This window comes from Amborella trichopoda, chromosome 3 (assembly GCF_054954075.1).
Source record: "Amborella trichopoda isolate Santa Cruz 75 chromosome 3, AtrichopodaSantaCruz75HAP2 v2.0, whole genome shotgun sequence".
Lineage (NCBI taxonomy): Eukaryota > Viridiplantae > Streptophyta > Magnoliopsida > Amborellales > Amborellaceae > Amborella > Amborella trichopoda.
The window spans coordinates 59,001,344-59,021,932 of record NC_142338.1 but is presented as its reverse complement, the minus strand read 5'-3'; the positions used below and the strand labels follow the sequence as shown (position 1 = coordinate 59,021,932).

The 20,589-nt window shown below is 34.7% G+C and overlaps 2 protein-coding genes across 2 annotated transcripts; both read left to right on the top strand.

The window, feature by feature from the left end:
* The first annotated feature begins 561 nt into the window (after window positions 1–561).
* On the top strand, window positions 562–9,861 carry LOC110006854 (vicilin Cor a 11.0101). Its single transcript, XM_088860422.1, is given in 8 exon segments — window positions 562–1,141; window positions 1,144–1,278; window positions 2,918–3,093; window positions 3,373–3,453; window positions 3,580–3,870; window positions 8,815–8,994; window positions 9,097–9,451; window positions 9,542–9,861. Coding segments are annotated over 8 exon segments (1,968 nt in total). The 3' UTR covers window positions 9,712–9,861.
* Window positions 9,862–15,583: 5,722 nt separating this feature from the next.
* Window positions 15,584–20,052, top strand: LOC18429663 (Pentatricopeptide repeat (PPR) superfamily protein). Its single transcript, XM_006838946.4, has 2 exons — window positions 15,584–15,883; window positions 17,003–20,052. The coding sequence occupies exon 2, from the start codon at window positions 17,149–17,151 to the stop codon at window positions 19,552–19,554; it is 2,406 nt and encodes an 801-aa protein (XP_006839009.2). The 5' UTR covers window positions 15,584–15,883; window positions 17,003–17,148; the 3' UTR covers window positions 19,555–20,052.
* The last annotated feature ends 537 nt before the right edge of the window (window positions 20,053–20,589 follow it).

The following is a 20,589-nucleotide window of genomic DNA, read 5'->3' as shown; positions in this document are numbered from 1 at the left end:
GGTGGAAACTACAAAGAAGCCTGGTCAACTCATATTTTTTTTTATTTTTTTTTAAATTACCTCTCGATCAACTCAAATTTAAATTTTTTTTTTATTTTTTTTTTCAGTTTTTTCATTATAAGGGTAGTGCTCCAAGCTTTACAACACTGCCCTACTAACAAAAAAACTATAAAAAAAAAAAAAAATCAAAATTCGAGTTGACTGAGAAACAATTTTTAAAAAAAAAAAAAAAATTGACCTAGGTTCTATGTAATTTTTGCATATATGTGAAGCATTTTATGTTATACCTAAAATTTTAAGATCCACACGTAAATCACTCTTTTCAAAATATCAAGAAACTCTCTTCCACAAAATTTTGGAATGCACCTTACAATAAATTTCTTCCTTCGGAAAATCATTTTAGTCTTGCGTAAATTTTCCCTAAAAAGTAAAAGTCCGACATCAGGTAAAAAAGGTCATCCGAAAGCCTCTAAAGCCACTCGACCCTATCTCGCCACCTAAGCTGCCAGCGCGTTCGAGTAGCCACAACGCGTCCCCCGACAAAACCACACGTCCACCGGCATGCAAAACCCTAATCGCCAGATGTTCGCCACTAACCATCCTCTTAAACCCTATAAATGCCCCCTTTTAACACGCCCCAGGATTTTTAATTTTTTACTAGAAAAAAAAGAAACCACGGCTTGCAAATCCATTTTCACCGCCCTTCTCCTCCTCTTCCTCCTTGTTTTTCCATTGCTTGCTCTCTCTAACAGAGACCCGCAGAGGGAAGAGAGAAAAAGGAAGGAGAAAGAGTGCAAGTCTCAGTGTGAGAGGTCTAGAGAAGGAAAGCGTGAGGTGAGGCAGTGCAAGCAAAAGTGTGAGGAGAGGTACAGGAGAGACCCACAGAGGGAAGAGAGAAAAAGGCCCGAGAAAGAGTGCAAATCTGAGTGTGTGAGGTTTAGAGAGAGAAAGTGTGAGGTGAAGCAGTGCAAGCAAGAGTGTGAGGGGAGGTACAGGAGAGAGAAAGGGCAGGGCAGGGATATAGGGGATAGAGCGAGAGCGAGAGCGAGCGGAGACTGCCAGGAGCGACTGGTAATCCTTACGCTTTTGAGTCGGAGACATTTGAGACACACAATACCACTCAACATGGGAGTGTTAAGGTTCTTCCTCCCTTCACCGAGAGGTCCGAATTGTTTCGCGGCATCGAGAACAATTGCATCGGCGCCGTGAAATTGAGGCCGAATGCATTTGCTCTCCTTCACCATAAGGATGCAGATGTTATCTACTTTGTTACCAATGGTGGATGTCTTTATAGTTCTCAAATTGCTCATTTATTTTCTCCGAATTTTCACAAGGTTTCTGTCTTTAGAGGGCCTTCATCTATATTTCTTCTTTTTTTTTATTGTTATTTGATGATTTCATCTTTTAATTGTAAATAATCACAACTATGTGGTCATGAACAATTTTTTGAAGAATTTGGGTGTTTTTCTTATAATATAAATAGGCCTTATTTTTTCATCACATTTTTTGAAGAACTTGGTTGTTTTTCTTGGAATATAAATAGGCCTTATTTTTCATTGAAAAAGAATCTTATTGGCCAATGAGTTTATTTTTCTTATTTTGTTTTAGTTTTGAAAGTCATTCACTTATAAAATTTTACATATTTATTCCTTTCTTAGTTATCTCAATAGATTCGTTGAATTTAAAAATTCCATTTATTCGAATTGGGTTTTGTATTTTATAGGGAAAATATCTCCATATTCAGAATTTTTAGGTTTTGATAAAATGTTTCAAAAGACATCTTCTAAGCTTAGAGACTTTTTTAACTTAAACAAACGTGTGAAAGACTTTGGAGGGGGAATCACGAATGAAGCCTCTCTCAAAGAAGAGGGGGATCATGATTGTTGTAGCTGCACAACAGCACAGCATTGGGTAGGTGTTATATCCAAAGCTGGTCACCTCGATAAACTGAGGTATCTTACTCATCAAAGAATAACTGGTGCACGACACAGACGAGCACCGATCAAAGGCTCTTTTGTTGTCTATCCAAGATAAAGAAACTTAGACCAAATGGGAACAATGCCCTTTGTCATGGTACTCAATTGCCAGATGGGCCTGATTCTGATTGACTAGGTCCGTACAAAATCCTCAGCTCCAGAATCACAAACATTCCACATGAGGGTGAGGACCTCGATAAGATCCTTAAAAAAAGTTTCTTCTCCCCTTAAAGTCTCCATGGACGGACCAGCGAATAATGCATCCTTAAAGTCTCCATGGACGGACCTGCGAATAATGCATCCCAACATCTAAAAAGCCTAGTTGAGTTGCACCAATGTGTGAATTTCCTCGCTGTTCATACAGTCCTGTGGTTAGGAAGAAAAAATTAATAAAGCCGTAAGAAATTTTTGAATGAGTTATTTTTAAACCCAATCTTTCTCTCTTTTCACTTATATATTCCAAACTTCTTTCTTTTCTTGCATCTTTTATTCCCTCTCTCTTACTGTATTTCTTCGAACATCTCTCTTTTTCTGATAACCTTTCACATCCAAGAAGCCATCCTCTTTTTAGAAGTTTGGAAGGATGGCTTTTAGAAAAGACATGTTTTTTTAGAATTGTTTGGCTTTAAAAAAATTAATTTAAATTAGCTCAGGTTTAAAAGAAATAAAATCTACAATTTTTATGCGATATATCTTTTAAAGTTTTGGATCTATTGTGAAATAAAACTTAAAAAATTAAAAGACATGGAGATATTTTTTTATTTTATATTTGTTAAGTACATCTTATTTCCCACTTTTTTTATGTATTTTTTCCCATAGATACCCCACGGCACCATTTATGTTTTGTGTTTTGTTAATTTTGGTGACAATCAATAAATAAAATTTCTCCCACCCACTAAAATATACTAATATTATCATTTGGTTACTTTTTTTAATTTTAGGGAATGCAAGAGTGGTTCTGCTTGATGAAGAGAAGCATGATTCATACAATGTGCAACAAGGAGATATTGCGTGGTTGCCTGCTGGCAAAACCGGTTATGTCATCAACACAGACAGCCAAATAGACCTTCACGTTGTCGGACTCATTCAAACCATCTCAACTCCAAGGGAATTCAAGGTGGGTGGGTGAGAGAGAGAGAGAGAGAGAGAGAGAGAGAGATTTGATCTATAGGACTAAGTGTTTCAATGAAGTGAGATTTGATCCATTGGGCTAAGCTTTTCAATGGCGTGAGATTTGATCTATAGGGCTAAGCTTTTCAATGACTATTAGAGAGCTAAGATTTTTCATAAAAATTAGAGAGATCCATCTATTCATGTATTAGCTAGAGGATTTGAGAGAGATCTAAGCAATGATTTCACAAGTGGCTAACTTTGTCATGGTGATGGGCTTTTGCAGATCTTCTTTGATGCCACAGGTCAGAACCCGCCTTCGTATTTGAGGGCTTTCAGCAATGAAATCCTAGAGGGTTCCTTCAACGTTAGTACTTTTCATACTTTACCCAATCTCTCTCTCTCTCTCTCTCTACCACCATCCATATCCAAAGCTACGTGCCTACGTCCATGCATGTATATGCAGTCACTTTCTTTCTCTGCAACTGGGCAGTTTTCTTGCTGTAAACAGGTTGATACGAGTCAACTGAGCCGCCTATTGGAGCAAAAGGGTCAGGGTCCGATTGTGCGACCATCAAGTGAACAGCTGATCCATGGAGGTTCAGGTGGTGGTAAGTGGGCCTTCGGGGAATCCGAAGAATCAGAAAGGCCCATCAATCTCTTTAAACAGGCGCCCTTGGTTCTCTATATAAGGCCTTTTTTAGTCGATATACTTTTTTTTTTTTTCTTTTTTTCACATATCCTTGAGGTTGTTCGATGTACACTTTTTCTTCCCCTTTCCATTTAAAAATGATGATTTTACATCTACCTGTTATATTAGCAACCCCATTTGTGCAGCTAATGCGAAGATAGTTCTAATAGTTTCCATTCGTGCAACTGGGGTAAACGTTTCAGTATAGTCAATTCCTGGTTGTTGAGCATAGCCTTTTGCCACCAACCGGGTCTTGTTTTTTTTTAATTGAGCCGTCTTTATTATATTTTGTCTTGTAGACCCATTTTAGTCCTATGACTTCTTTGTTTTCTGTTCTCGGGTCGGTCCATTAGCTCCTATGTTTGATTTTTTTCTCTTACTGCAATTTCTTTGTCCATGGCTTTTGTCCATTTTATTTTCTTATGGCTTCAAATTTTTTTGGCTCTGTGATTCATAAATTTCTCTTAGTGAACGTAGCTTTCCTAGTGATGTTTCTAAGTCTGATAAGTCTTGACTTGGTGCGCCTGGAGAAGGTGTTCTTGGGCTTGATATCGACCTTGGTAGTTGAGAGTTTGCTCTTTCTTGTAGAATATTTTTTTCTCTTATTATTGATATTGGTTCTTGGCCAGATTTTTCTATCCACTTCCATTCACTTTTTTTATCAAATATATTTCTAGAAATTACCGATTTATTTGTTTTGGATTGAAAATGCGATATATAGTTTTGCCTGTCATCAAAATTTTCTATAGGTTAAGAAGTTCTTTCTCCATAGGCAATATAACCAAAAACCTTGAAATAATTTACGTTTGGTTTTTTTTTATACCAGACCTGAAAAGGAGTTTTATTTTAAAGAGATCTAGTAGGAGACTAATTAAGAATATAGAACAGTTTCAGCCCAAAATTTATTGAGAATATGCTTACCTTTTAACATACTTTGGGCTATTTCAATAATTGTCTTATTTTTTCTTTCTATTATTCCATTTTGTTGTGGAGTATATGCTACTGTCAACTCGTATCTAATTCCATTCTTTTTGAAAAAATTCCATAATTTTATTGATATAAATTCTCCTCCTCCATCTGTCTTCAAGGCTTTTAATGAAAAATCACTTTGTTTTTCTACATCAGTTTTAAACCGAGTAAAAACTGAAAATGTTTCTAATTTTTGGGTCAAGAGTTATACCATCATCATCTTGCTGTAATCATCAATAATTAAGAGAATACTTTTTTTATTAAAAGTTTTTGTTTGAGTTAATCCACAAATTTCAATATGAACCAATTCCAATGGAGCTCTTGCTCTCCAAGATGATTTTGAAAATGGTAATCTGTGTAATTTTTCACAAATACACTCTTCACATTTTTTTTTTTTCTTTATTTATTGGTGGTAATCTGATTACCTCACCTTTCTGACCCATCAATCTTAAACTTTGAAAATTTAAATGCCCAAATTTTAGATGCCATAGGTAGAATTTATCAATATTTTCATAACTCGGGGCATAATTTTCATATGTTTGCATGACCATAGGAAATACTTCATTTGGGGTCATTTGGGGTCATTTTTACCTTGGCTATGGTCCGTCTAATTTTCTTATAAAAAATTATACATTCATCTCTATGGAAATTGATTGCATACCCATTTTTATCAATTGTTCAATACTTTAAAGATTTTGTGTCAAGCCAAGAACATAATGAACATCGTGAATAAATTTAGGGCAATCACCTTTAGGTTTTATGGCAATTATTCTCTTTCCTTCAACATTTTGGAGTTTTTTATCTCCTAGATTGACTTGTGAAGTGATTTTTTTATTTATTTCAACGAAACTGCTCTCATTTCCTGTCATATGATAGCTACATCCACTATTTAGGTACCAAACATCTTGTGAATTTTTGTTGTGCATTCATGCATGAATAGCACATATGTCCTGTATTATTATTTTCAAAAAAATTTACTTCATTTTTTTGAATTTGATTTTTCTTTTGAAACTAGCAATCCCTTTGAGTGGTTTGGGATTATGCATTTTTTATATTTATATCGGCAATTCTTTGATTCATTCATGCCCTGATTACAGATAATGCAATAAGATTCATATTTATTTTTTTTATCTGAATTTCTCTGGCTGTTCATATTTCTTCCTCTTCTTCTTTCTTGGTCTTTTGAAAAAATTTGTCTTCCATGAACTCTTTGATAATTTTGATATGCCCCTTTATCTCTTGTTTCTTTAAAAAAAAAATTTCCAGAAATTGTAACCTTTGACTGAAAGGCTTGTTTTATTTATGATTTGAAAATCTATTTATCTTTTTTTCGTGTGCTTTTAAAGTTAAAGATAATTTAGATAAATCTTTTGATTCTTTTATAACAGTCAAAACATTTCTTAAAATTTGTTGAACTATTTTTTCATAAAAAATATCTTCCTCATAACATGTGATCTGATTTATTATCCATGTACCTCTAGTGAATAAATTATGAACTATTCTATCATCTTTTATCATCAAATTATCAAAATCTCTCTATAAATTTTGGAGTTTGATAGAAATTATTTTTTCAGGTCCTTTTAATTCATTTTTGAAATTTTTATATGCTTCTTTTAATTTTGAAGCTATTTTTATTCGAGGAAAAATAGGTTTACTCACCGCTTGTTGGATGAAGAGTAGGGTTTTTGCATCTCTCTTTTTATTTTTCTTGTCCTTGTTCTGCTTTGCCTACAACTATGATTCCAGCGCTGCTACATTTTTTTGGCACTGAATAGTCTTTCTTTCACAATGTCCCACAAATCTTGTGAGATAAAAAACGTTTTCATTTGGAGACTCCATAACTCATAGTCTCTGCATCTAAAATACGAATTAGGTTTTGGGTATAATTCATACTCGAAGTAGGTTTTGGGTATAATTCATACTCGTGGAGGCCACAGGGAATGGGTTTTTTTTAGGAAGCACGGGAACCTGGCTTTGATATCAAATGTTGGGAATTTACGGAAGCATTGATATGGTAATTTAATTGGAAAATAGCAAAGAACGATGATAGATGATAGGGGTGAAGAAGAAGCAATATTTAATCAAGGATATTTTACTATTTCATAAAATAACATACAACAAAATAATGTGGATTGGAGGACCACATTACTTAGGCTTTTTATCCAGGCTTTTTGACACCACCAAAATAAGGTACCTACGCACTATTTATAGGCTTGTGAACTGCCTTTCTATAAGGTTTTAGCGGTTTTTATCAACATTTTAGTTTAAGAAAGAATCTAGAGAGAGGCGGTGATTAGAGATTTTTAGAGATCACGGCTTTACACAGAAGAATCTAGAAAGAGGAGGAGGCGGTTATTAGAGATTTTTAGAGAGATTATCTATTTAACATTCTTTTTTCTACTACTCCATTTTGTTGTGGAGTATGTGTTGTCAACTCTCTTCTAATTCCATTTTTTTTTTGCAAAAATTCCAAAATTTTGTTGATGTGAATTCTAATCTTCTATCTATCCTCAAGGCTTTTAATAGAAAATCATTTTGTTTTTTTACATCAGTTTTAAACTGAGTAAAATTAGGATTGGCAGGTACTTTTGCCAAGAAGGATTTGAGAGAAGTCCCAGTGAACTGTCACTCTTCATAAAAAACAAAGGTATGCATATTTTTTTAATAGTCTGTCTTTATGTTGATGATTTGATTTAAATTGGTACTAACCAAAAGATGATGGAAAAATTTAAGAAAAGTATGAAGGAATTTGAAATGACAGATTTGGGCCTCATGAGATATTTTTTTGGGATTCAAGTAAAACAATCAAAAGTAAAACAATCAAATGGAGAAATTATTATTTTCTAATAAAGATTTATAAAAGGTCTGTTAAAAAAGTTTGGTATGAAGAAATGTAAACCGGTGGCTACTCCCATGGCTCCAAATGAAAAATTGACACAAAATGATGGAGTACAAGAAGCGGATGTGGATTCATCCTCTTATATAAGTCTTGTTGGTTTACTCATTTATCTCACAAACACAATACCAGATATTGTTGATGCAGTTAGTATTGTCTCCATATTCATGAGCAAACCAAGTAAGTTACATTTTGTAGCAACCAAGAGAATATTAAGATATGCTCAAGGAATTAAGAGCTTTGGTCTCAAGTATACTACAGAAAAAGACCAAGAGAATATTAAGATATGTTCAAGGAATTAAGAGCATTGGTCTCAAGCATACTACAGAAAAAAATTACAGTCTGGTTGGCTATACAGATAGTGATTAGGTTGGATCGTTAGATGATCGAAAAAGCACCTTAGAATATGTATTCTACTTGGGATTTAAAGTTATATCATGGTCTTCAAGGAAGCAAAAAACAATTGTTCTATCATTTGCAGAAGCGAAATATATTTTAGCCACTAGCATTACGTACAAAGCAGTTCGGTTGAGAAGAATTCTATATGATTTACATCCTGAGCAAAAAGATCCAACAACGATTTATTGTGATAACATGTCAGCTATTGCTACGATGAAGAATTTAGTATTTCATAGCAGGATAAAGCATATAGAGCTTCGCCACCATTTCATTAAAGACTTGGTTGAGAAATGGAAGATCGAGCTCAAATTTATCAGCACAAATGACCAGTTTGTAAATATTTTTGCAAAGTCGCTTTCAAAAGATAAATTTATGAACTTCAGAGAAGAAATGAGAGTGACAAATTAAAAGAGGATGTTAAATATATAATTTGTCTCTATCATTCTAGAAATCTCTAATCACCGCTTCCCTCTGTCTCTCTAGATTCTTCCGCGGAGGACGGTGATCTCTAGAAATCTCTAATCACTGCCTCTTTTTCTCTCTGATCACCGCCTTTTTCTTTAGATTCTTCCTTAAGCTAAGGCGGTGGTAAAAACCGTTAGAATTTTATAGAAGGGCAGTTCACAAGCCTATAAATTGTGTGTGGGTACTTTATTTTATTGGTGTCAAAAAGTCTGGATATAAAGCCTGGTTAGTGTGGTCTTTAAATCCATCCACATTATGTTATTGTATCCATGTTATTTTATAAAATAGTGAAATGTTTTTGAAAAAATATTGCTTCTTCTTCATCCCTATCATTGTTCTTTGCTATTTTACAATTAAATTACCATATCAAAATTTTCGGAATTCTCAACACTTTTAACCACCACGGCAAACTCCATGAGGCTGACGAAAATGAATACCCGCCTCTCAAGGAATTCGACGTAGCCCCCTCCTTGGCCAATATCACCCGTGTAGGTTTTCAAGATCTCTTACTCTCAAATCTAAACTCTCTCTAAGTTCTCTCTAAATTCTTGAATGACCAAAATGCCTTTGATTCCGAACAAATGTATTAGGGTTCACTGGAGGTCCCTTTCTACAACAGCGGAGCCACCAAGATCCCTGTGGTTCTTGAAGGAAGCGCGTGCATCGAGATGGTATGCCCCCATATACGAGGTGGGGGCGAGCAAGAGCGCAGTAGGCGGGGACAGAGAGCAAGAAGGCAGCCGAGAGAGCAAGAACAAGAAGAGAGAGAGAAGGGGCAAGGGCAGAAAATAAAGTATCATAAGATCCGGAGTCACCTGATGCGTGGAGATCTGTTCATCGCCCCACCTTCTCACCCCATCGCCATTCTCGCTTCACAAGAGGAGAATTTGCAGATCATTTGCTTTGAAATCAATGCTCGACGCAACGGCAAATACTACTTAGCCGGTTCCTCCTCTTAATTGTAACTAAACAACAATTAATGTGAAATCTGTTTTGTGAAGAACAGTCTTGTGACGTTGGTTTGGTATTCAACAGGAAAGAACAGCATTTTGAACCAAATAGAGAGAGCAACAATGGAGGTGTCCTTCATCGTGCCATCGAGGGAGGCGGAGGAGATGCTACGAGCCCAGCCCAAATCTGTTTTTGTGGCCGGCCCCCGCCAACAGCAGGAGGGGAGAGAGGGGGAGGGCCAAGCTGTTGGTTAAATCAAGAGAGAAACTAGAGAGGTAGTAGGAGAGAGAGGTGAGGAAGAGGCGGATTTTGAAGAGTGCTGCATGCAATTTTGCTTGAATGTTTATGCTTGTATAATGTTACTAGGTACATACATATGTATGTGTATGCAAATTTGTACATAATATCATAGGTCTTTTATGTTGGGAAGCAATGCTCTTTTCTTCTATGCGTGAATCAAAGGTAAAACTATATCTCACAATGTAGGTTTGTGCAAATACTGAAGAGGGGCAATTTGCTAAGTGTGAATAAAAATAGAAATTATAAAAAGAAAAGTTCCAGCAAGCAGAATTACGACACAAGATTTAATGTAGAAAAGTTCAAGCAAGCAAAATCATAACACAAGATTTAACATAGAAAAATTACGGGGTAAATCCGATAGAGGATTCCATTAAAATTAAATGAGAGTTACAATGTAGTTTTTTTTCAAGTTTTTGCCTAAAACTTAAGGCTTACAATCAAATGAGAGAACAATAATAACTTGAAGAAGATACAAAGTTATCTCACAAGCACCAACAAGATCATCTTTTTCCCATCTCAAAAAGCCCCAAAAAAATTGGTCTTCCAATGGCTTCGAGATGCAATCGGAAAGCACACCAATTATTTCAGTTTTCAGCCGAGTGTTGAGTATGAGAGATAGCAAAAATGACCTGAGAATGGTGATGAAAACTTTACTACAAACCTGCATTTTCTTCTCTCCAAGAGCCTTCAAAGAACCCTATCTTTGCTTGCAAATAGTGTTTCTAAAAAAAACTCATTTTGTTTTGTTTTTTAAAAGACCCTCTATATTTTCTATCTCTTAAAACCTCTCTTTCTTACCCTTTCTTATTTTGTTGGGTTTTTGTTTCTTTCACATACTGGACCCCATAAGGTAATCACCCCAACATTTTAGTAGGACAACTATTAACCACGAGGGTAAACAAGACGACGGCGATGAATAATTCTCATGTACCTCTTATTATATGTCATGTATTCTACCAAGCTTAAAGATGTCACAAACTCTTTCATTCCTAACATGGAGTTTGAAAGGGAATGCGTATGGATCTAGCAAAAGCCTTTTTCAAGAGAAACTACATTAGACTTTTAAAGTGAATGCGCTTATATCTTAAAAATATTTAGTTTTATTTAATTTTTAATTTTTTAAAGTGAATACACTTATATCTTAAAAATATTTTAATTTTATTTTAATTTTTAATTTTATTGTGATTCGGTGATCAAAACGTGTAAAAGTTTGAATCCAAGGTGTACATGGAAGATAGAATTTTTGAAACGTATTCGAATGAATACAAATATAGACACGCCAAGGCTTCTTCCTAATAAAAAATTTTGGTTCCATGCTATAATACAAGCTACTAGCTTTATGAAGTATATTCCCTGGCTCACTTCAAGCAAGATTAAACTAGGAGACTCTGTTTAAGTCTTAAACAGGGAAATATGCACATAATAGGGAATTGTATACTATGGGATCAGTTTTGAATCCAAACCTTGCTATGTCAAACTTTGATTACGTTAAATCGTGTTAATCAGGACTTGTTTGGATGGCTTTGAATAGTATCTACGTTATACAAATTTCATGTTTGGATTATTTTTTGTATAATTTATTTGCTATTGCAGACAGAGAGATCATTACAAACTTAAAATTTTGAGATAGTTTCTCTCTCTAAAAAAATTGGGATAGTTTCTTTCTAAAAGATTAAAATTTGAGTTAATTATGTACACCTTTTATATAAGTAGGGAAAATGCAGTACGCACTTCTTATATGCGAATATTACATCCAAAGTCGGTCAACGCAATTTTTTTTTTTTACGAAATTATTTCTCGATCAGAGGATGCCATCTTCAAATTATATTTTTATTTTTATTTTTATTTTTTTATTTAGTAGGAATAGTCTGATGTTAAAATTCTTGGACAGATCGTTCTCTTTTTTTAAAAAAACAGCTGTCCATGATTTCCAATCTCATACTAGCTTTTCGAAAAAAATAGTAGTCTTAGGTTAGACACATAAACACACAGATATAAATCTTCAAATCTGCTCTTTCAACACCCATACTCTAGTGTTTATTTGTACTTATTAATAAAAGAAAATTACAAAATACATCTTAAAATAAACTATCTATGTAACTTACCTCCACCCCAAATTTTTCTCACATTTTTTTCCCCCAAACAACTTTTTCTCGCAAAAACCCCCCAAGGTAAAAAGTTCTTACTTTTTGGACGAAAATGCCCTTCCCATACAAACCAAATCAATTCGCAATTTCAAATGGAATAGTGCCGAAGCGGAATGTCAAGAAGCACTGCTGGAATGTGTATTTCAATGCCGGAGCGCATTCTCAGATTGCCAGAGCGGACTGCCGGAACGTGCAGTATCACTGTCGGAGCGCAATTCTCAGTATGCCGGAGCAATGCGGGTCAGACAAAGCACTGCCGGAGCACACATTGTGACTGTTGGAGCACACATTGTGACTGCCGGAGCACGCATTAGGACTACCGGAGTGCAATCCTCCATTGCCGGAGCCGAAGGCCGTGTGAAAAGAAATGAGGGTATTTTAATCTTATTTTATGTTACTTTTGGGTTGGGGGGTTTTTACAAAGAAAGGTTCTTTGGGGGGAAAAAGTGCGAGAAACAATTGGGGTGGAGGTAAGTTGTGTGGATAGTCCATTTTAAGGTGAATTTTGTATTTTTCCCTATTAATAATGCTAAGTTTTGTTCGACGAACGCGTGTTGTGAACCTGTAATGTTCAAACTTGAGATGTATCGAGCTATCTACCAAAACAGAATTAGACAATTCGCATGGAATGCAAAGGAGTAACATTCTCGTGCCGTTAATTTTTTTAAAATGATAACGAGGAGTCCGAAGTTCTCAATTCTCGGATCGCTATTTTTTAAAAAAATAGCGTTCGAGGATGAAGATTTCAAATCGTTATTTTTAAAAAAAAAATAGAGAATGATCGGTCTGAGAATTCTAACTTTGGACCACTAATCCGAAGATGGGGACCTTGGACTGTTTTTTCTTTAAAAAAAAGAATGATGGACCTCAGGATTCTAACCTCGGACTGTCCTTACTACATAAAAACCAAAAAAAAATTAAAATAGGTCCGAGTATGGTATCATCCTCAGGCCGAGGGTTAATTTTGTAATATGGTATCATCCTCTGGCCGACGGTTGATTTTGTCAAAAAAAAAGTCTCATTGACCAACGTTGGATGTAATATTCGCATATAAGGGGAGTAAATTGTATTTTCCTATTTATATAGGAGACATACTTAATTAACTCTAAAATTTAATAGAGTTTCTCATTCCAAAAAATGTTGAGACAATTTCTCACTTTAAAAATCTGAAATTTCATTTAAGTTGACAACAAAATTTTTTGAGATAGTTTCTATCTTTATTTTTTTTTAGAAAAAGATGGAATTAGTCCACTAGTTCATATGAACATATGAGCCCAACGGTTCAGATTGAATCTGGGCCGATTTGACGATTACGGGTGTCCGGTAGTATTTGAATTTTAGTTTTTTTTTTTTTACAAATTCAAATCACTTAAAATTTTAGACGTGTGTTCATAAAAAATAGATGAATATTAGAAAAATATCAAAAAAATATTTTACATGAAACAAATTAACCAAAATACCCCTAAAAAATTTTGGGGGTATTTTGGTTATTTTATTTTTTACGAATAATATTTTTTAATATTTTTATTAGGTGCGCCTTGATGAGAAGAACACACAGCTAATTCCAAATGATTTGGATCTGTGGAAAATAAAATAAAATGTAAGCACTACCGAACATCTGTGATCGTCAGATCGACCTAGATTCAATCTGAACCGTTGGGCTCATATGTTCATATAAGCTAGTGGGCTAGTCCCATCTTATATGTTCATATAAGCTCGTGGGCTAATCCCATCTTTTCTCTATCTAAATTCAATATAATTTCACTCATTAAAGTTTTAAGATACTTGCCCTTTTTTAAATTTAAAATTTGAGATAATTTCTCTAGAAATTTCGATATAGCCTCTCTCTCTAAAACTTTTTAGGTAATTTCTCTCTACAATTTTGGTATAGTTTCACTATCTAAAATGTTCAGATACTCTTTCTAAAACTTGAAATTTGATATAGTTTCTCTCTCTAAAACATTTCAAGTTGTTTCTCTTTCTAAATTTTGATTTAGTTTCTCTCTAAAACTTAAAATTTGATATAGTTTTTCTGTCTAAAAAATTGAGATGGTTTCTCTCTAAAAAAAAATTAGGTAATTTTCCTATCTAAAATTTGATATAGTTTTTCTTTTTAAAATCTTAAGATAATCTCTCCCTTAAGCTTAAAATTTGAGATAATTTCTCTCTTTAAATTTTTTTGAGATCTCTCTAAAAATTAAGGTATTTTCTCTATCTAAAATTTTAAGATTTGAAATTTACGATATTTTCTCTCTCTAATTTTTTTTTAGATAGTCTCTCTCTCTAAAATTTGATATAGTTTCACTCTCTAAAATTTTATGATACTTTCTTCTTAAAACTTGAAATTTGATATAGTTTCTCTTCTTAAAACTTGAAATTTGCTAGAGTTTCTCTCTCTAAAATTCTTGAGATAGTTTTTCTCTTTAAAATTATTTGGGTAGTTTCTCTCTCTAAAATTTGATATAGTTTCTCCCTCTACAAAATTTGAAGATATTTTATCTATGTAAAATTTAAATGTTATTATAATTTTTCTCTTTAAAATTTTTGAGAAGGTTTATCTCTCTAAAAAATTTCAAGTAATTTCTCTTTTTAAAGCATGATATACCTTCTCTCTCTAAACTTTTAAGATACTTTTTCTCTTTAAACTTGAAATTTGATATAGTTTTATCTCTAAAAAAGTTTGAGATAGTTTCTCTCACTAAATATTTCCGGTAGTTTTTCTCTCTAAAATTTGATATAATTTTTCTGTCTAATATTTTAAGATATTTTTTCTCTCTAAAACTTAAAATTTGAGATAGTTTGTCTCTTTAATTTATGGGGATATTTTGGTAGAATTAATTATATTTAATAAACTGGTGTGTGAAAATAGTATTGTCATGAGTTGCATTATGTTTTATTCCCTCATTCATGCTTACACAGCCGGATTTTTTTCATGATTTTGTTTACTCATGTTTTGACCCACTTTCTTGGTTGTACAAAATATAGTTATGTATCCAATAAGAGTTGCCAAATATGTTTTTATACAAGTCACCGTGGGTATATAAAATATAAAATATAGTTTTAGATACGGTAGGATCCAAACAACCCATATAAGATCATTTATATTAGGTACAAGAAAATTATAATCACTCTTAAGTTTTAACTATTGATATGAAATTCGACTAATTAAAACGTATCACAACTTTTAAAAAAATTTGTTTTAGTTTTGTGCCCAATCAATGATACATTTTTAACAACTTGTATCTAATAGATCGTAATGATTATGACATCGTTGTACAAAAAATATATCGTCTTATTATATACCTTTGCTATTGCTAATGATATGTTCCATCTTTTAAAGGATAGAAAATCTCAAAAACAACAAAGAGGATAAAAAAGTGTTTTGCTTTTAAAATTTTTGTAAAACTACAATATAATCGTCTAAGAACTCTAAAAAAAAATTATGAAATTCCTCTCCCAACGAATATTTAAAATGGGGTGCAGTTTGTATAGAGCCGAAGTTCTAAACAATCAAAATAAAAGGCACCTTCAAATAGTATTGAGAAATATGGTTTCAATACCGAAAATCTTTATCATAGTCTTAAAATATATTTTCAACTCTAATTATAAAATTAAATATAAAAAATTAAAAATCTTAAAAATTAATGATAAAACTGCATTATGCATTATTTTCAAAACTTGAACTCTATTTTTTCCTCATGCCAATGCTTCATGATGCCGATGCTTCTTGACGTCGGTATGATATTTGAGCATCAAAACAACGACGTCAAGTGAAATTTTTTAGATTGGCTCTAATTCGATTGTTTCGAGCCCAATTGTTTTGTTTTCTTAATAAAACGACGGGTAGGATTCACTGCCAAAAAAAAAAAACCAATTCTCTCTCTCTCTGGCAAGAGCACACCCCGATTCTCTCTCTATATACCCAAGAGCGCACCCGAACTCCCTCTCTCTCTTACTGACTGGCGGACGAGCACATACGGTGAGCCCTATGGTCTGGACCCTTTCAACCATGTTCAACTGATGGTGTTTTTTCACCTCTTCATCTCATTCCTATGTTTCTTACTCATAATCCTTGTCTATCCTATGTAGTTTCTCACTTCTTTTTTATATTTTTAATCTCATGTTAAGTATTTCTAGATTTAGTTCCACTCTAATTTTGTATCTCCCTTTTTTACCTTATCCGATGAATAAAATGCTGCGATTTCTCCCTTTTATTTGATGAAAATGGGATTTTTCTTCTTTTTTATTAAACATTATCGAAGAACTTTCTCTGCTTTACCTCCCATAAATTTGAAAATTGTTCACATTACTAGAAACCAACTGAATACAGTGTATCATATTCCTCTTTACATGTAAACTCTCGTACTCAGTCATGTGTATTTCGATGGGGTATTAACGGAAACCCAAATGTGTTTGTGTTAATGTCTCTCTCTGGTTTGAGTTTAGAGACTTGGTGTAGTAACGGTGGAACATAGGATAGATTGAGACTTGAGAATGTGGTTTTATAGAGAACCAAAAGTTCAACCACCAATTACTGGTTTTATAGATAGATGTGTCCAATATCATCTATTGAAGGCTGCGTAAATTCTATTGTTCGCCGTCTCCATTTGGTGGGTATAATGAAAAGGTTTCATCGGTAGACATTTTGGAAGGTCATTGTCTACCGCATTTTTTAACACGATAGCTGAGTTGGTTGTTTTCCTTTGCTCGTTCATAATATCTAGTCTGTGCACAAGGTTCTTTTTCATGAGCATGGCTGAGAGTTCATGTTTGATTCATTTAGTTATTAGATGTTGGGAGAAATTAGAGTTCATGTTTGATTCAGGTAGTTATTATTTTACTTTAAATGATTGAGATTTCTTGATTGAAACACAAATGCCTTTCTTATATTGATTGGACTTTGTGGTTCGCTAATCCCTTCTCTAGGACTAATAGCAGCTCTTTTTCCCTTTCAGATGCATGTCTATTTCGATCTAATTTTTCTTCCTTCAGATACACATCTGTTTCTATCTAATATTTCTCCATTATTTTTAACTGTCTGTTTCTATCTAATTTTTCTCCATTATTTTAACTTCATGATAACCTTTGTTCTTGATAGACGAATTTACTGGAGCAAAAAAAATGCAGAAATCTTATGTGGGACGTCACGTAGATGTCATGGTGACATATTTTGCAGCCTTGTTCATTGCAGTGGTGAATTCGTAAGCCTCAGTTTCTATCTCCTCTTTCAGATGGTCCATTCTCATGGTGGTCGGATTTTCTGGTCTCATGTTTAAATCAACGGTAATTAGAAGCCTGAGATATCAACTCACTTCTCGAATTTCAGCAAACCTATTCTCCTTGCCCAGTGATAAGCCCTGCATCACTACTAGTACTTTTCACTACAGATCTTTTGCTTATGCGACTTCCAACACTTTCTCTCATAAAAATGCACCCTCCACTTTGTGCATCTTAAATAAAGCAAATCGTGCTCCAATTCATGAGTATGGGTTAACCGAGATTCATCTTTCCCATCATCTATATGCTACAATGGCAGAACCCATTCTTGTTCAGGCTCAAAACCCATCTCAATTAGCTCTAGAGCTCTCTGATGCTGTTGATGAAAAAAGATTCGATGATGCTTGGAAGGCTTTTGAGCGATACAAACAGATGGAAGGCCTCCCAAGAAAATCAGTGCTAAATAAGCTCATAGCTAGTTTAGCAGAGAGTGGTGATCTGCAATGGGTCAATAAAGCTTACAATTTAGTAGAAATGGCTTTCGGTGAGGGTAAACATGAGCTCTTGCATAAAGAGTCTTTGATATTTCTAGCTTTTATTACTGCAAGGGCTGGACTGCCAGTTCAGGCATCAACCATCTTGAGGAAAATGGTACAAGTAGAGGAATACCCACCTGTTGATATTTGGCTTGGGGTCATAGCCCATATGTCTCGAACAGCTCCTGGTGCTTTTCTTGCTGCTGAGATAGTTCTTGAGCTTGGCCACTTCTTCAAGGACAATAGGGTGGATCCTAGAAAGAAGAGTAATAGTATCCTTCTCTCTATGAAACCCAATACTTTTGCTTTTAATATTTCTTTGATGGGTTCTCTTGTATATGGGTTTACCAGAAAGGCTGAGCAGCTTCTTGAACTGATTCCACGAATTGGGGTGAAGCCAGATGCCTCCTTGCTTATCACAATCGCACACATATATGAAAAGAATGGGAGGAGAGATGAGATTAAGAAGCTCAGAAGGCATATTGATGAGGCCTGTGGCTTGGGTGATTTTCAATACCAGCAATTTTACAACTGTTACCTCTCATGCCTACTGAATTTTGGGGACTTGAGTACTGCAACTGAGTTGGTTTTGGAAATGCTTCGGAGGGCCAAGAAGGCTCAGACCTCCTTAGCCGCTGCCCAATCGGTGGTGGAAGCCATTGCAGCTGAGAAACCCAAACTTCTCCTCCCTAAAGAACATGACGAGAATCGAGTTATCAGTTCGGTTCGTCTATTTGAAGGTCCAGCTTTATCTATCATGGAGTTTATAAAGCACCGGAATTTCTTAAGAATTCAAGCTGAGGCAAAGGAGCTTCTTGACTCTTTCTCAGCTCAGTTGCAAAACCAAGTCGAACTGGTAAGAACCCAAGACAGTATTCTGTATCCAACTGAGAAGTTGTATGCAAAACTTGTGAAGGCCTTTTTGGAAGTAGAAAGGATTACTGATTTGGCTCAGTTTCTTATTGAGGCTGACAAGGAAGAGGGTCCAGTCTCACCTGATAACTCTTTTGTGGTTCAAGTGATAAACACATGTATATCTCTCGGTTTGCTTGACCAAGCCCATGACCTTCTTGATGAGATGAGACTTAGTGGACTAAAAACAGGCTCTTTGATTTACTCGTCACTGCTAAAAGCCTATTGTAAAGCTAACCGACCCAATGATGTTGGCTCACTTCTACGAGAGGCCCAAAAGTGTGGTATCCAATTAGATGCGAGCTGCTATGAAGCTCTAATAGAATCTCGGGTTTTGCAGAGAGATGCAAAAGAGGCCATCAGATTGTACAAAGTGATGAAGGAAGCAAATATTTCACTTTCCACCCATCATGGATTTGAGAGTTTAGTAAAGGGGTGTGAGGGAAATAGGGAGCCAAAGTTCATGGCCAAGTTATTGGAGGAGATCCAAAGCGAACAAGGAGTAGATTGTGGTGTGAACGATTGGAACAATGTGATACATTTCTTTTGCAAGAAAGGGTTGATGCCTGATGCTCAGAAGGCATTTAAAAAGATGGTGGCTTTAGGCCACAAGCCCAATGCCCAGACTTTCCATTCTCTTGTTACTGGTTATTCAGCCATTGGAGGTAAGTATCATGAAATAACAGAACTTTGGGGTGAGATGAAAATGATTTCTAGTTCATCTCCATTGCAATTCGACCAGGAGCTTTTGGATTCTTTGTTGTATAACTTTGTTAGAGGTGGTTTTTTTCATAGGGCCAATGAGGCCATTAATTTGATGGAGAGAGAGGGGATGTTTATTGACAAGTACAAGTATAGGCAGCTGTCGTTAAAGTATCACAAAACTTTGTGTAAGAACAAGAAGGGTTCCAAGTTTCAGACAGAGGCTCAGTACAAGAGGAGGGAAGAAGCTCTGAGCTTTAAGAAATGGGTTGGCTTGGATTGAAAGAAATTCCGCAGGGTTAGACTAAGAAATTTGGTGAGGCAAAGGAAGAATTTGTTGGATCGAGACTGAAAAGCTAGTAAAATGCTTTGAGCTGGTTATATGGTCTAGATCTACCATACAAAATCAACAGTTCCAACCTCGGTACTGAGTATTGGCCTAAATCTGGACCCTCCATTCAAAAGCTCGCCAACTAAGGCTTTCAAAGGCTTGGAGAATGTGGTGAATTGCTCATGAGATACTCCTAGCTGATCTCAAATAGTAGGGAAAAGGCTCTGATGATGATGATAATACTCCTCTGAATGATTTTAAAAATCTTCTTTGTGCCATTGCTGACTCCATTTGAATCACCCGACCCACCCTTGTGAAATCTATCTTCATTTGTCCATTCATTCAAATGGATATTAATTCTAAAAAGGTTGAGAGATTTGAACAAGTTGCAGTCGACCTTGTACAAATCAAAGATATAGTAAAAGGAGAGTTTTCCTTTCTTTTGAAAAACCAGTAAGGTAAGTCTGATTTTACAGGGATATCATCTAGTATTGAGTGCACACCTTGAAATTTAAGAAGTCTTTTTCCATTAACAAGTTTACACTGAAATTTAAGAAGACTAGTAGTAGATCACTGCACGTTTTAACACGTGTTTTCTTATAGATGAAAATGACATGGGAGTGTTCTTAAAGATTATTGTTAGAGATTCGTAATCAAATTTTTTTCTTTAGAACTGTTGTATCATGTTAACAATGTTAAACAATTTTAGAAACACTATTGAAGATTATTATGCATATGTATGGATGTCTTATAATGCCAAGTTAACGTTCCCATGTATACATGTTATTAATCCAAGTTGACCATCCAGTCTACATCCGCATATATATTGCACAAAATCTTTAAAAGAACAAAAATCAACACAAAAGTCTTCTCTTTGTACCTCTCTCCATTTTCAATCTCGGTATTTACGTTACACGCATAAATATAATAGGTGTGGGGTTTGTATAAATTACTTTTTTTATACTATAAAAGTAAAAAGCACTTTTA